The sequence below is a fragment of the Apus apus genome, chromosome 20 (genome assembly GCF_020740795.1).
Source record: "Apus apus isolate bApuApu2 chromosome 20, bApuApu2.pri.cur, whole genome shotgun sequence".
Lineage (NCBI taxonomy): Eukaryota > Metazoa > Chordata > Aves > Apodiformes > Apodidae > Apus > Apus apus.
In genome coordinates, this window is record NC_067301.1 from 4,053,237 (window position 1) to 4,067,993 (window position 14,757).

The 14,757-nt window shown below is 44.6% G+C and overlaps 1 protein-coding gene and 1 long non-coding RNA gene across 3 annotated transcripts in view; one reads left to right on the top strand and one right to left on the bottom strand.

Annotated features, from left to right (window-relative positions):
- Positions 1 to 14,727, top strand: part of PIK3CD (phosphatidylinositol-4,5-bisphosphate 3-kinase catalytic subunit delta) — a 48,932-nt gene extending 34,205 nt beyond the window's left edge. For both annotated transcript variants that reach the window (XM_051637046.1, XM_051637045.1), the window contains exons 10-24: positions 3,040 to 3,136; positions 3,536 to 3,666; positions 4,550 to 4,609; positions 4,814 to 4,981; positions 5,767 to 5,888; positions 6,047 to 6,190; positions 6,896 to 6,995; positions 7,719 to 7,897; positions 8,034 to 8,143; positions 8,673 to 8,751; positions 8,964 to 9,131; positions 9,869 to 9,992; positions 11,151 to 11,296; positions 11,648 to 11,780; positions 12,324 to 14,727. In XM_051637046.1, coding sequence (XP_051493006.1) covers positions 3,040 to 3,136; positions 3,536 to 3,666; positions 4,550 to 4,609; positions 4,814 to 4,981; positions 5,767 to 5,888; positions 6,047 to 6,190; positions 6,896 to 6,995; positions 7,719 to 7,897; positions 8,034 to 8,143; positions 8,673 to 8,751; positions 8,964 to 9,131; positions 9,869 to 9,992; positions 11,151 to 11,296; positions 11,648 to 11,780; positions 12,324 to 12,461 — 1,899 coding nt within the window. In that variant the 3' untranslated portion in view covers positions 12,462 to 14,727. The remainder of the gene's footprint in view (positions 1 to 3,039; positions 3,137 to 3,535; positions 3,667 to 4,549; positions 4,610 to 4,813; positions 4,982 to 5,766; positions 5,889 to 6,046; positions 6,191 to 6,895; positions 6,996 to 7,718; positions 7,898 to 8,033; positions 8,144 to 8,672; positions 8,752 to 8,963; positions 9,132 to 9,868; positions 9,993 to 11,150; positions 11,297 to 11,647; positions 11,781 to 12,323) is intronic.
- On the bottom strand, positions 8,162 to 12,397 carry LOC127392751 (uncharacterized). The gene is made up of 3 exons (XR_007891333.1): positions 12,318 to 12,397; positions 11,821 to 11,987; positions 8,162 to 9,490 (listed from the first exon to the last, which is right to left on the bottom strand). It is a non-coding gene; the product is annotated as an uncharacterized LOC127392751 (long non-coding RNA).
- Positions 14,728 to 14,757: the final 30 nt, after the last annotated feature.

Consider the following 14,757-nt stretch of genomic DNA (forward strand, 5'->3'; position numbering starts at 1 on the left):
GGCACAGAACACCCTTCTGGACCAAATGTCCTTTGCTCTCAGAAGACTTTTACCAAGATTCTTAATATTCACTAACTTACTATTAAAAATTATATATAATAATATTAATAATTGTATTAATGCTATGAATAAAATAACTTAGAGTGATGGCCAGTAACTTCTTCAACAGGAACAGGAAACTGAGGAGTGTCTGTGTGTAGGGAAGGTTGTTTAAATGTAATGTCTTGTCCAGACAGAGACCGTTAAGAAATAGCCAGTATCTAAATGCACATAAAGAGGAATAATTTTGCTGTTCTGCAACTTCCTTGTTTTGTAGTTGAGGTTAAACCACCTTCTGTGTTGCATCTTCTTTCTAGTAAGGTCTTTCATGCAAAACCCCTTGGAGCAAATTAACAGCTAAAAAGGGGGAAGAAACTGAGGAATGTAAACACTGGTTACAGCAAAGCTGAGGTGAAATGAACGTGCAGAATCTTCAGGGTTACTGGTCAGATGCTGCAGACTGAGGATGGAAAGCATTAAATCACTTTGGAAGCTCTTGTTTTGAGAGATGTACTCACTGTACTACATCAGAGATGTAGTGTTATTTCTCACTTTCCTGACCTCTGTTCCAAAACTTCTGTCTCATTAATATTTCAGTAATTGAGTTGCTGGTTTCCTAGTGGTGTAATTTAAGCATGATGCCTCTAGCTCTTTTCATGTGAAGAGTTCTCTTTATGAGCAACAAATGCATTTATTCCTCTGCGAATTATTGTTTCTGTCACCATAAAAACATTGTTGCAATGCTTTAAACAGAAGATAAAGCATCTTCACTAGAGTGCAGATTAGTCTCAGTTCTTCCAGCTGGGAGGTTCACCGAGCTTTGTTGTGTTGACAGCAGTGGGGGTCTCAGGGTTACAGTGCATTGATGTCTGAGGGGGCAACAGGCAGCCCAGAAGTCCTGCTTTTGTGTGGACCAATTCCTAGGTTGGAGAATTCAGACTGGAAACGTTTTGAGATTAGGACCAGGATCAACCTTTATGTTGTTGTTTTTTTTACTTAATAATAGCAGAGCTGCAAGCTCCTGGTGGAGGCTTTAGTTGAACAGAATATCTGATTCATCCACAGCTGTATTTTTGTGGTCACACTGGAATAATTTTCAGTTTTGAAGCAGTCAGAAGGAAATCTTACTATTCTAATTGACAAAACAAAACCAGCCTGGTTAGCTGAGTTGTTAAAAGGATCTTGTTCATGTGTATTCTGGTACTGGGGAAAGGTGGATGCACTGTGGTGAGCTTTTAATACAAAATCACAATATTTGCTGGAGCTAAGCTTGGCAGAAATGAATTTTTCCACATGGTCAGCTGCAGCTCTGAGTGAGGTGCTAGATCTCATTTGAACTGACTGGTGAGAGAAGGTTACAGTCAGAATGCACCCTGATTTTTGTTTTTGATTAATAATCTTCTTGCTTTTCTTACAGTACTCAGGGGTTAATTACATGCATGTTGTTTGTCTATGCAGACTGTCCAGAGCAGATAGGTTGGACAACCACAAAAACAGGCGAGCTTGCAGACTGGCTGGGATGAGTCAGAGGGTTAATGTCACCCAGAGGGTTGGCTTTCAGTGTTTCTGTAAGTCATGCAGGAGATATTTCTGTCCTTACGATGCTGAATTGTTGCTTTGCTGGACCTTATCTGCCAAAAATCTTGCCTTGTGTTTTGGCAGGCTCTGAGCTGTGGTTTGATGTCATCTGCTGTGTTAGGAAAGGTTATTGCTGGTGGTGGTGCTTTGCTTGGCTTTTCCCTATGATCTAGAGGCTGGTGTCTCAAATGGGATTTTACTGAAGATGCTTAGTCTAATCAAATAAACTCAAAGGTTTGTGAGAGGCCACTTGGAAGTGATTAATTTTGTCGCATTAGGGGAAATTGCTGACTTTGCTACCACCACTAAGTCCTTTGGCCTAACTTCAGGGTAAGCCTGATGCATCCTCTGGAGTGTCTCAGAGGAACAAGATGATGTCTCACTGTTGTTCCATTCAGATGTTACACTGGTTGTGGGTGCTTCTCATTAGTATTTTGCCTTTTTGAAAGCCAGTTTCTTAAGCACATGCTTAAGCCTTGGTGTTTTCTGAGCAGCTGAGTGAAGTGCTGGTGTTGCTGAAACTGTGCTATGAAGTAAGCTGTTCCATGTGGGGAGCCTGACTGCAGGAAACTTTAGGTGACTTGTGGAATATGTCTGTCTGCTCTGGTGATGGGGAGCTGGGTTAAAAGAGGAAGACAAGTTCTTGTTCTTGGCCACGTCCCAGTCACTTGCTGGCATCTCCCATCTCCAAAATGAGACTGGGTTGGGCTTGTGGCTTTTGTTTTGGTGGTTGTGAGGGGGAATTGGCAGTGTACAGTTTGATTTCTATGGATAGTGTTTATTATTGTACAAAGGAGCCATGCCTTTCTTCCCGTTATCAGATATATCTAGCATTCCTGGCCTAGTTTTCTGAAATCATGCTAACTCTGTGATCCCCATTTAAAAACTAAGGTTCTTCTCCCTTCCCTCAAACTGTGAAATACATGAAGTATATGTGTCATAGCTCCTTCAAATATTAGTGTAGAGTTGGAAGGCATTACTGGAAACTTGAGAGATTCTTCGGCTCTGCAAAATATTGGGTGATGAAGTTTTAGATGTATTTGTGGGCAGTGTTTGGTGCCATCCAGCACTACACAAAAGACCCCAGGTTTTAGCAAATATCTGAATTTGATGCCATCTAGTACTCAGATTTTAGGAGAGCTTGAAAGGTGAGCAGACAGGCATGGCTGCCTGGGGTGCTATATTCTTTAGAGCACCTCTTTGGTGAGGGGATGCCTGCATGAGTGAGAACTTACCTGCCTGTAGCGTTCTGTGTAGCAATTTAAAGGCTTGGAAAAGATCAAGATTGTGTAACCTATTCCTGGCTGTTGTGAAGGGTTTGCTTTGCATGGGGATATCTCACTTCCCTGTTAGTTCTCCTCTCACCTTCATCCAGCTTTTGCACTTCAGGCACCCAAGTGAGCATCTGTCCGTGCTTTGCAGGACTGCCCGATTGCCTGGGTGAATGTCATGCTCTTTGACTACAAGGACCAGCTGAAAACGGGGGAGTGCTGCTTGCACATGTGGTCCTCCTTTCCAGGTAAGTCAGGAGATGGAGCTACTGTGTTCTTGTGTGTCTGTAGCCTCAGTCAGAGGGACAGGAGATGCCTTGCACTCTGCACAGCTCTCCAGGAGGCTGTAGGAGGGGCCGTAACAGTTCGGACTAGCAGACCCAGCACGATTACTGCTCTATATTGTGATGGCATCTGCAGCCACGCCAAGATGAAGACCTTGATTTCCTTGGCATTGCATGCATGACATGAGGTTGCTGCTGTCCTGAAGATGTCACATACTCCACTTGTGAGAGGCCAGGAGAATGACGTGAGCTGCTCAGGGCCAACCATGTCCAGTGACCGAACTGGAAGCAGCCTGTGCTCTGCTTTTTGGACCAAATTTTCAGAAAATTTGGGCTCATGGGTGTGTGTACGTTCCTTTTCAGATGAGAAGGGGGAACTGCTGAACCCCATGGGCACCGTGCAGTGCAACCCCAACACGGAAAGTGCAGCAGCCTTGGTCATCTGCTTCCCCAGCGTGGCACCTCATCCTGTGTACTACCCATCATTTGAGCAGGTAGGGGACAGGGACACATTTTTGGGAGGCACAGAAATTCTCCAGCTTTGCTGCTCAGGAGCATAGAATGTCACTGTCCTTTGGGCAGCCATTGACAGGGACTGGGGACAAGCAAATTTGATTAATAGATATTGTTAACTGAAAATTAGACTTTGTCTTAACTAATTGACATTTGAGTGGATACTTTTCCGAACTGTGAATTCGTGTGGTTTAGTGAGGTAAAGCTGCTCTCATAGATGAACATTTGTTTAAAAAACAAGTTTAACTGAGCTACCTTTAAACCACAGGCAGCATTAGTCTCTATAGGAAGGAAGAGAAATAAAAGGGGAAATGGGTGAAAGCAGACAGCTCCCTCCCTTTCAGCACAGAGCGATAACATGGTTGGGGATTTTCCATCTGTCACTGCAACTGGCCAAACACTGAAAATGGAAGAAGAAATGTCCCTGTTACAGGAAAGAAAGGAGACCTGCTGTGCCAGAGAGATGTACACATGCTCCCCGTGATGCATGTTCTGGCTCAGAAGCTCTGAGGGGTGGCTCAGGCTGTGCTGTCTCCTTGGCAAACACGCTGGTTCTGAGAATCTGGAATGGCTCATGCTAGCTTGGAGCTTAGTGACCAACAGCCCCTGTCCATGAACTGTGTGGGTGTGCAGATGGACCTCTCTGGAGAAAGGACTCACCCCTTCATTCTTGTTACCACGAGGGAAGGGGCTCTCTGAGCAAAGGGGTCCTGCTACATTTGGGGTGTGAGGGGTGTGATTCCTCTCTGCTGAGGTGGCAGTCCTGACTGATCCCTAATGCTGCATGAATGCCTGAAGTGATGGTGAGCTTAGAAGTACTGAGAAAATGAGAAGCCTCTCTCAAACTCTTTATTTGTGTCCCAGCTCCTGGAGTTGGGAAGGAATGGAGAACAACCCCGTGCTGCACCAGAAGATCCTGAGGAGGTGAGTCTTCTGACATCAGTTTTTCAGCTATGTGGAAGCCTGGTTTTATAGATCAAGTTACGGATTTCCACCTTACACCCAGCCAGCTTTTTTTTCACCAACCCAGGTCATGCCCTGGTCTTACAGGGTCTTGCTGGGCTGAGCAAGCCCTTTTGGTTGAGACTGAGCCCTGTGTATGTTCTTTCCTGTGATTCCCATGAGCAGAAGCTGCAGCTGAAGGAGATACTGGAGCGGAGGAGCCACACTGAACTATATGAGCATGAGAAAGACCTGGTGTGGAAGATGAGATACGATATCCGTGACCAGTACCCACAAGCTTTGGCAAAGCTGCTTATCATCACCAAATGGAACAAGCATGAGGATGTTGCCCAGGTGAGGATGCTGGGGTTGACAGCCCCTTTTTTGGCTCCATCTTCCAGTGTCGCGTGTTTGGGAGGCCAGCCAGCAGGGACTGCTCTGCAGTGCCCCTGGGCAGGTAGGTTTAGCATCACTGGGGCTGAGGAAGCTTTTCTGTTCTTAGCCAGTCATTGCAAACATGTGCTGAGTGGTTCTCAGTTGAGGTTTGGCTCTTCTGGGCTCTGTTTGGCTCTGTGTGCTGTCCCAGACTCATTACTGATAAGAAATGATAAATAAGGTCTTGTTTATTCCCTCTAGACACTGGAGGCAAGAGAAAACCTGTTAAATTTGCAGAAAAAATATAGAAATAGGATCTGGATTGGATATTCTTAACTGATAGAGACCAGTGCAAGCCGTGAATCTCTTCCATGGAGAATGTCAGACATCAGTTAGGGATGGTCTGTGCTGGTCATCCCTCCTTACTTAAGAGCCTTGACAGGACCTTCTGAAGGTCCCTTTCTAGTCTACGTTATTGTGCTGCAGAAAAGTGCTTTTCCCCAAGAGCTTATTTCTCTAACTGTGCTACAGCAAATGTAACTCTGCCATGAACTGGGATGGATCCTCCTGTCAGCCTTCCTAGAAAGTTCAGACTCAGTTTTTGACCTGGTGTCTGCAGACTTGCTCTGAGGCATCTATAATTAATGGTTAAGAGAGAGAGTTTAATTCCCACAAAGGAACTGCTCTTCCATCAGCAGAATGTTAGATTTTTCTCCGTTGTCATAAAAACCTGGTTTCTTTTTTATTTTTTTTTCCCCTTATAGATGATTTCCCTGCTTCAGACCTGGCCAGAGCTGCCTGTCCTGAATGCCTTGGAACTGCTGGATTTTAGCTTTCCTGACCGATACGTTGGCTCCTTTGCTATCAACTCATTAAAGAAGCTGACGTAAGTGTTCACCACGAGGGATGTGCAGAGTCTATTTCTGTTGAGGGCTGCTGAGGGGGACTGTGAACAAGGCTGACAGGCTCGTCTTGACAGCTTTTGCAAGTACACTTGTTGCAGTGAAGATAAAGTTGTCTTTTATTTTTCCTTTCTGTCCACAGAGATCACGAATTGTTCCAATACCTGCTACAGCTTGTCCAGGTGCTTAAGTATGAATCCTACTTAGACTGTGAATTAACCAAGTTCCTGCTGGACAGGGCATTATCCAACCGCAAGATTGGCCACTTCCTCTTCTGGCATCTGAGGTAAAGAGCAAATGTTTTAGACTTTTTCTCAGTAAAACCAGCACTTAACTGCTTTTGTCATTGCTCTGTGAAGTGAGGCAGCAAGCCTGTCTACATGTACAGGTGCCAGGGCAGCCAGGGTGTTTATTTAAAGACTAGTGGCTGTCCTTTAACTAGTATCTTTCATCAAAGCATTGGTGGGATTTCCTTGCTGCGATTACCAAAATCCAGGGAATGTTGCATGTTGCTTGTTCCTGAATAAGGATTGTTCCAGGAGGACATAAAATCTTTTGTTTGTTTGTAAATGTTTTTATTTTATTGTGGTGGTAGTGTTTGGATTAGATTCTGGTTTTCAGAATGTGTGTATATATTTATGTATATACATGCACATTCATACACATGCCTGTGAGTTGAAATTTACTTCGGACACCCATGGCCACCTGCCAGTTCTGAGCCGTAGGACTTGCTCCTTCAGTGATGTTCTCAAAGGAGTTGTTAACAATTGACTCATCCAGAAAGATGCCTCATCACATCAAGCAGTGGTTTGTTCTACATCACCTCCTGGGGGCAGGTTAATTTTTTTCCCTTCCCAGCACACAGAAGGAATCTAAACAGCAGCTAATGTGTTGCACCCTCCTCTCCTCCCAACTTGTGTTGGCATGAATGGGAGAATTAGTCACTCCCTGCAGTGAGTCAGAAATGTTTTAATTTCCTTCTTCCCCCTAGGTCAGAAATGCACGTTCCTGCAGTTGCCCTGAGGTTTGGCCTGATCCTGGAAGCATATTGCAGAGGCAGCACCCACCATATGAAAGTTTTGATGAAACAGGTAAAAATTGCCTTTAGCCAGAAGGTGGACTCCCCTCTTGCTTGGAACTGGTTCTCAGCTCTTGGCTTTTCCATCTTAATGTTGTCAGTGATACAAAAATACATCCTTTCAACTGCTGTTTTTATTGGTTTTGGCAAATCCTGTTGAGAGCCTGGAGTTCCCCATCATGTGTGTCTTTGCTCATCTCTTACTCACCCAAACTGCACTGTGTCCAGAAGGGTTTGGAATGTCCACAGGCACTGCTGTTACTACATGAGTTGAATTAGCATTTAGCAGGAGCTCATCACAACTGGCTGGCTGATTTCAGCTGCTGTGTGGAGGTCATCCTGCTAATTACCCACCCTCTAAAGCTTCTCCATTATTTATTAAGGATCACTATACCCAATTCAGAAGTGAGGGACTCAGGTACACATGATGTCCTCTCTCAGCTGTGCACACAAGTGCTGCTTCTGTTTTCATGATGTGAGTGGCAGTTTTGCATAACCAGTACTCCCCAGAAGCCTTGTGCCCAGCAAAATATCTATAATTGATTATTTATCTCCCTCAAGTAGATACTACTGAATTTATTTTGTTGCAGTGATGTGTGAAATTGCCACAAGTTAAAGAGCAGATCAGAGATACAACCAAGGTTTACATTTCACAGTAGAATTTAATAGTTTTAAAACTTTCTCCAGGAATTTCCTATTTATTAACCCTGTTCCATCCTACCCTTTTTTTTTTCAGGGAGAAGCACTCAACAAGATGAAAGCTCTGAATGACTTTGTTAAAGTGAGTTCTCAGAAGGCCACCAAGCCTCAAACCAAGGAGATGATGCATGTGTGCATGAAGCAGGAAACTTACCTTGAAGCACTTTCCCACCTCCAGTCTCCCCTGAACCCCAACATTATCCTTGCTGAAGTCTGGTAAGAAAGAGCTGCTTCTCCACCTCATGAAAGTCACCAGTCCATTGGCATTTGTAGATGCTGTTGAAGTTGCAGCTGAGACGGCTGCTTTTTTAATAGATGGAAACTCTGATGGTAATATATTTGTTCCCTCTAGTGTGGATCAGTGCACCTTTATGGACTCCAAAATGAAACCCTTATGGATTGTGTTTAATAATGAAGAGACAGGTGGAGGTGGCGTGGGTATTATTTTCAAAAATGGAGATGGTAAGTCTGTAGAGGATGTTTGCAGAGTCTCAAAGATTTATTGTGGTGAGTGGGCCTAAATATGGACCATTAAGATGCTGTGTGAAGACCATCAATGTGCTTTGAGGTTTTTTGACAGTAATCTAGAGATACAAGAAATGCTCCTCTATATTTCACTTGCTTTTCATTAAGATTTTAGCACAGTAGTAGCTGGATATGCTTGAACAGTAAAAAGAAACTTGATGTGGGCTTTGAAAGAGCTACAGCATTGCAAGGTTTGTAGGGCTGGAGTGGACACTCTTGTGTCCAGACAGATATTTTCTGAAGTGCTACCTTAGCTGCTATGGGAGGAGTTTTGTAAAAATGAAGTAGCATGTACCTGCTAATATAATCACACCTGAGGTATCTATTGTGGTGGCTGTACCCCAGTGCTGCACTGGTAACCACTGCTCTGTGCTGATGTTTGCAAAGGCCCCTCTAGCAGCCTCTGCTCCAGGGGCAGAACACAAGGGACACTTCTGACCCTCCTTTCCTTTGTAATGCTGCACAGATCTTCGTCAGGACATGCTCACTCTGCAGATGATCCAGTTGATGGACATCCTGTGGAAGCAGGAGGGCCTGGACCTGAGGTGAGTAATGTGCACACAGTTGTCTTACTGCAGTGATAAATCATGGGTGCTAAGGCCATTTTGTCCCCAAGGCATCTGTCTAGTATTCTGTGAGCAGCTAGTCAGGGTTTGTGGTACTGAGCAGATGTGGCAGATGAGAGAGGGAGTTCAAAAGTCAACACAACCCCATTCTGGGCAAGATTTCAGTGGAAGGGTTTCTTTCATCTCTGCAGGATGACCCCTTATGGCTGCCTCTCCACAGGAGACAAGACTGGACTGATAGAAGTGGTCATGCATTCAGACACCATTGCCAACATCCAGCTGAACAAGAGCAACATGGTGGCCACTGCAGCCTTCAACAAGGATGCCCTGCTCAACTGGCTGAAATCCAAGAACCCTGGGTAAGTGGTTTACCTTTACTCTGTGCTGCTCTACTGCTTCCTTCCAGCTGCAGACATTTCTTCTGCTTTACTCAATTTTTTTCCTTCAGTTATTCATATTTCCAAGCTGTCCCACAGTATCTATGGCTGCTTCACTGCCTGGCACACTGGAAGGCATCAAGTGGATCTGGCTGCGTTTTGAGCAGAAATGGAGGCATCTGGGTTACTGTTTGCAAGCTTTTTTTGATCCTTGACAGCTTAAGGTAGTTTTATCCACAGGCTGGATCCAAACTTCAGTCTTCCCCTTGGTCCTGTTACTTTGTCCAGGGACAGTCAGTGTGGTGGCAGCTGGAAAAGGGGCGGAGGGAATCATGCCACACCTGGGAGGTGAAAGCAGCACAAAAAGCTTTTACTACAGAAGCAGACAGCAGCAATGCATCGGTGCCACTCTGATGTAGCAGGACACCAGATTACAGGGCACCAGCAGGAATTATTGTAGGAGCCCACTTCATCTTTTGGATCTGTAAAGATCTAGAAATGAATTAATTTAGCTGGGACTAAACCATTTCCATGGAGGCTCCAGAACCTTAGCCAGACCTCTCCAATTACAGGCAGTTGTTCCTGCAGGTGGTTGTTGTGCTTCCCTTACCTTCTCCTGTGGGTTTGCCTGGGGGAAGCTGTAAAACCAGCTGTCCCAGTGGTGAGGTACTGGTGTTCAATGTAAAATTCTCTTTCAATCCCTTTCTTTCCTTCTTCAGTGAGGCCCTGGAACAAGCCATAGAGGAGTTCACCCTGTCCTGCGCCGGCTACTGCGTGGCCACCTACGTGCTGGGGATCGGGGACCGGCACAGTGATAACATCATGATCCGGGAAACTGGACAGGTGGGGGCTCCTGCTGCTGGGGAGAGGCTGGGAGAGGGACCTGGATGCTGCTGGAATTGCTGTGGACAGACACAGCCCAGTGCAATCCTGCTGCAAAGGAATATGCATCTCATCTTCCAGCCAAGAGGCAGACTGGACAAATATTCTTGGTAGCTTCTACCATTAAGAGGGTAAATACAGTTTTGTAATTTGATTTACAATTCTGTAAGTGTCACTGCCATCAGCTGCCACTGTTAATACCTACTTTGAAATTACAGTGGAGCAATTCATACCTCTCAGACCTAAAATTATTTGCAGATGCAAACTCAAGCACTGTGCTTTCAGTCTGACTTCCTTGGCTGCAGCAGTTACAAGTTGCTTGTAGTTGCTAGGTAAGAGCCTCAATTACCTATCCAAGCTGATAAATGTATCTATATATCTATACATATATATACACACAATCCTTCTTCCTCCTAGAAAAATGTTTTGTTTTGTTTTTAATGAATGCAAGTGATCAGCATAGTTTTAATTTCACATTGATACCTGTACTGATTCCTTTACTTTTGGATGCCACAAGCATAGCTACCAGACTTTTTATTTTCTTGTACACTGTTTGAAAAACAAAGGGCAAAACTAGGAAAAAGAAAATCCCTTTGGTAACAGAACATGTACTAAGAAATATTTTGGTCAAGTGGAAAGTCTAAGCTGTCTTGTTTAGTTGTGAACTGTACAAAACCTAAATCAACCCTGTGCTAGATGGGGAAGCCTCAGCTGAGCAAGTAACATTTTGCAGCAAGTGCAAACCAGGGCATCTTGCCACACTGTCTGGGGCTGCAGACTGCACAGGTAGGGTGCCCAGTGTAGTTCTGCTGCTGCTAGTGCCACTAGAGCTTGACAAAAACCTGACATTTCTTCAGATACACCAAGTATTGAAGAGGAAAGTACCTTTCCTGTCCAACATAATGCGATATAGTCTGTCCTATCTAACATAATTACACTAGAGATTATCTTAACAAGTAAATATTGCCTCTTTTCCCAAGGAATGCCATTGGATGGGTCATTTTTCTCCCTCATAAAATCCTGTGGTCTGTATCTTTTTAATACAGTAACTGTGAATAGAACTCAATGCTGATCAGCTAAAATAGATACTATTCTGAAAACAATTTTTCTTCTTTTCAGCTGTTCCATATTGATTTTGGTCACTTCTTGGGGAACTTCAAGACCAAATTTGGTATTAATAGAGAACGAGTTCCTTTCATCTTAACCTATGACTTTGTGCATGTCATCCAGCAAGGAAAAACTAACAACAATGAGAAGTTTGAAAGGTAAGTGTTAGTAGAGTCACGGAGTCATAGAATGCCAGGTTGGAAGGGATCTCAAGGATGATCTGGTCCAACCTTTCCAGGTAGGAACACGGATGAGATGGCAGTTAAGCTTTTTAAGTTGTAAATTTTCAGAAATTAATTCCACTGGTGGAATGATGGCTATGTAGCTATAGCCAGTAACTGTCTATTCACACAAAGGCAAGTCAATTATTATCTGTCATCTCTTAGAAGAGGTGAAGGAGCTCGGCAGTCATCAGTGCAGGCAGCAGACTAATTAATACCTGGCCTTGCTCTATGGAGTGGGACAGCTTGCAGTCTTCCTTCCTGTGCCTCATCTTCCTTTCTGAACAGATTCAGGGGTTACTGTGAAAAAGCCTACATGATTCTGAGGCGCCATGGTCTTCTCTTCCTGCACTTGTTTGCGCTGATGAAAGCTGCTGGCCTGCCAGAACTCAGCTGCTCTAAAGACATTCAGTATCTAAAGGTAAGAGAAGCAGAGCCCAGGTACGGTTAAAATGGAATACCTGATCTTGTAGCTCAGGGAGGAGGAGTTCAGGGTGTGAGGGCAAATTCTGTGAAGCAAATGAGCTCCAGAAATCACATGTAGATGTGCATCGTTTACGTGCAGGACAGCAGCAATGCCAGAGACTGGTGCTCAGGAAATGGGGCAGTAGGTACCTTGTAGAACAGCCTGCAGGGAAGGAGACAGTTCTGTGTGTATCAATACCTGCTGTTCCCAGCTTGCCTCTTGAATGGTCCCAACCGAGTCCTAGCCAACTGAAAGGCAGCAGCTTTGCAGAAGGGCACTAAAACCCTAACTGTTTCCCCACTCCCAGCATAAGAGTAGAGTGCATGTATTTATCAGAGTGAAAAAGCCTTGTGCCATTACAGTAACTATTTAAACCATATCATGGCTACTAGTTTCCCACTCAGTACTCTTCTTAGCATGTAAACATTTTAGCAGTTGAGCAGTTAACTGTCCAGTTGCACTTTCAGTCAGGCTACACTGTTTGCTTCTTACCTTCAGGATTCCTTGGCTCTTGGGAAAACAGACGAGGAGGCACTGAAGCAATTTAGACTGAAGTTTAATGAAGCCCTGCGAGAGAGCTGGAAAACCAAAGTGAACTGGCTGGCACACAATGTATCCAAAGATAACAGACAGTAGAGCAACATCAGCCTGCACACCTACTCCAGGAGAATGTCATACCTGCACTGAGGCCAGCAGTTGCAGACAGGTTTTTAAAGCCTGATGAATGTTGCCATGTTGAAGATCCAGAGCTCAGACATTTCTGCATGGCTGAAAAATGGACTCTGATCAGCCACGTACTCATGTCTGCTGTAGAACTTTGGGGGCCAAGGGAGAGACATGAGGCAATAAAATTACTGTGTCTACAGTGAGAGGTAGGTAGATGTACTGTATCCTTAAAAACTTGTTCAGCTTCAAATACATCTTCTAATGGAAGAGTTCAGGCAGTTGTAACATCCTTCCAGTGTGTTAATGTGACTGTTTCTATTGGAAATTCAGCTGAACACTGAGAATCTGTAGCTCTTATACTATAGCCCATCTTCTAGGTCCCCACCATTACAGCTCAGAGACATTAACTTCACCACATGCTTGCTCCTCCTGCCCTGTTTCAGTGTCCACCGAGGCAGGTCACCTTAAGTCACCACTGGAGCTGGCTTGGACAAGCTGTTCTACTCTGCACTGTGACAGGTAGAAGTATCCAGGCTGTCATGTTGCTTTCTCTCTGCTACGGAGGCCAAAGTGTTCTGAAACTGAATTGGAACCCATCTATTGATGTCAAAAAAACTGATGCCACCCTGGCCAACGGGTTAGCTATTTTTGTTTGCTTTCCTAAGCCAGACTTCAGTTGAGCCTCAAGCAATTCCTGGGTTTCTGTGTTTATTCTGGTTTTAAGCCTGAAAACAGTAATACTGCCTTTTCAAAACTGGCCTGTAGTGTTGGTTGCTACACATACCTCCTGCTGGGGTACGTTGGAGCTGGTGTGCCACCTGGTTTCCCTGGAATCCCTGCAGGCAGGGCACTAGCCCACACCTGTCCAATCACTGGGATAAAACATGGTAATTCCAGTGTCAGCTGGGACAGGTGTTGTTGTTCTTTGTCCAAACTGGCCAGTCTGGCTTCCCAGGTAAGAGCAGAGGAGTGCTGGAGGAGGGGGTTTAACACTGAAATACTTAGAGCAAGTTGTGGCTCAAGGTTCATCTTCTTACAAATGTGTTTCCTCATCCTTTCCCCGCATTTCCTCCTCCTGACCATGGTACATGGCTCCTTGCCTGTGACCAGAGCTGGTGTGCACAGCTTGTGTCTGGGGGGGTCAGCCAAAGCAAGCTGTGGTCACTGTGCTGGTACCTCAGCCAGAAATAAGTGCTCAGCCTCCTCCTGCTCCCCCTGTCTCCTTTCCCAGCAGAGTGTCCCATCTCCCACATGGTGCTGTAATGAATGGCATGTTTCTCCTCAAGTGTTGTATTTGTGTCCAGCTGGTGTCCTCACCTGGTGAGCAGGTCTGAGCACTGCTGTTGTGTGGGGACAGCTGCTCAGGAGTCACTGCTCTGTGCCCCACATGAGCATAGGCTGCAGCCTGTGTGTCCTGCTGGAAGACAGCTGGAGTAGCATGGTCAGTACCTTCTCCCTTTAGGTGGTTCCTGGGGTGCTTCCTTCCAGTTCCCCACCATCAGGGTCCATTGGAGGTGCTGTCATTCCTGCCTTTTAAAGAACAGTATAGGCTGATTTTTTAAGACAACCCTGAAGCTGAAGCCTGTATTTGATTTGTATGCACTTAACAAGGATGAGCAATTTTCTTTTGTTCATACAACTAGTTATCTGGGGTTTTTTTTTTAAGCTTTCTTACTTATTCATGTAGGTGAAAAAAAATCCAGGCATCCTATCCCGTTTCTCAAGTCTCAAGAGATGCAGGTATTGTCAAATGATGGACTGTTCTCATGGAAATTTAGCTTTTATGTTGGTTTAAGACTCCCACAAAACCAGCAAGTTTAGGACAGAAACTGAACTAGCCTGTTTATTCTTAATAGACATTCCCTGTCATGGGGTAAGTTTGAGTTGATGGTGGTTTTGCATCCAGCACACAGGTCAAACTCATTCCTGACTTTAATACTTTAAAAGAAAGCTGCCCAATACTGGCTGCTTAAGTCCACCTCTTTGGTTTGTTTGGTTTTTGTTTTTTAAAGGACAAGTTCAAATATCTTTGTTCTTCATCAGCTGCACAGCTAAGTTAACCCTGCCTTAAAAAAAAGGAATTTCTACCCTAAGTAGGAATGAGTACCAGGAGGCAATGCTGGGTTTGGTCAGTGGATGGAATATGAAACACCTTTAATAACCCCTTCCCTCATCACCTTTACACACAAAACAGATGCTAGCAGAGTATGATTTAGTGTTACACTGTTGCTAATTTAAATTCTGATATAAAGTACTTAGTGTTTCT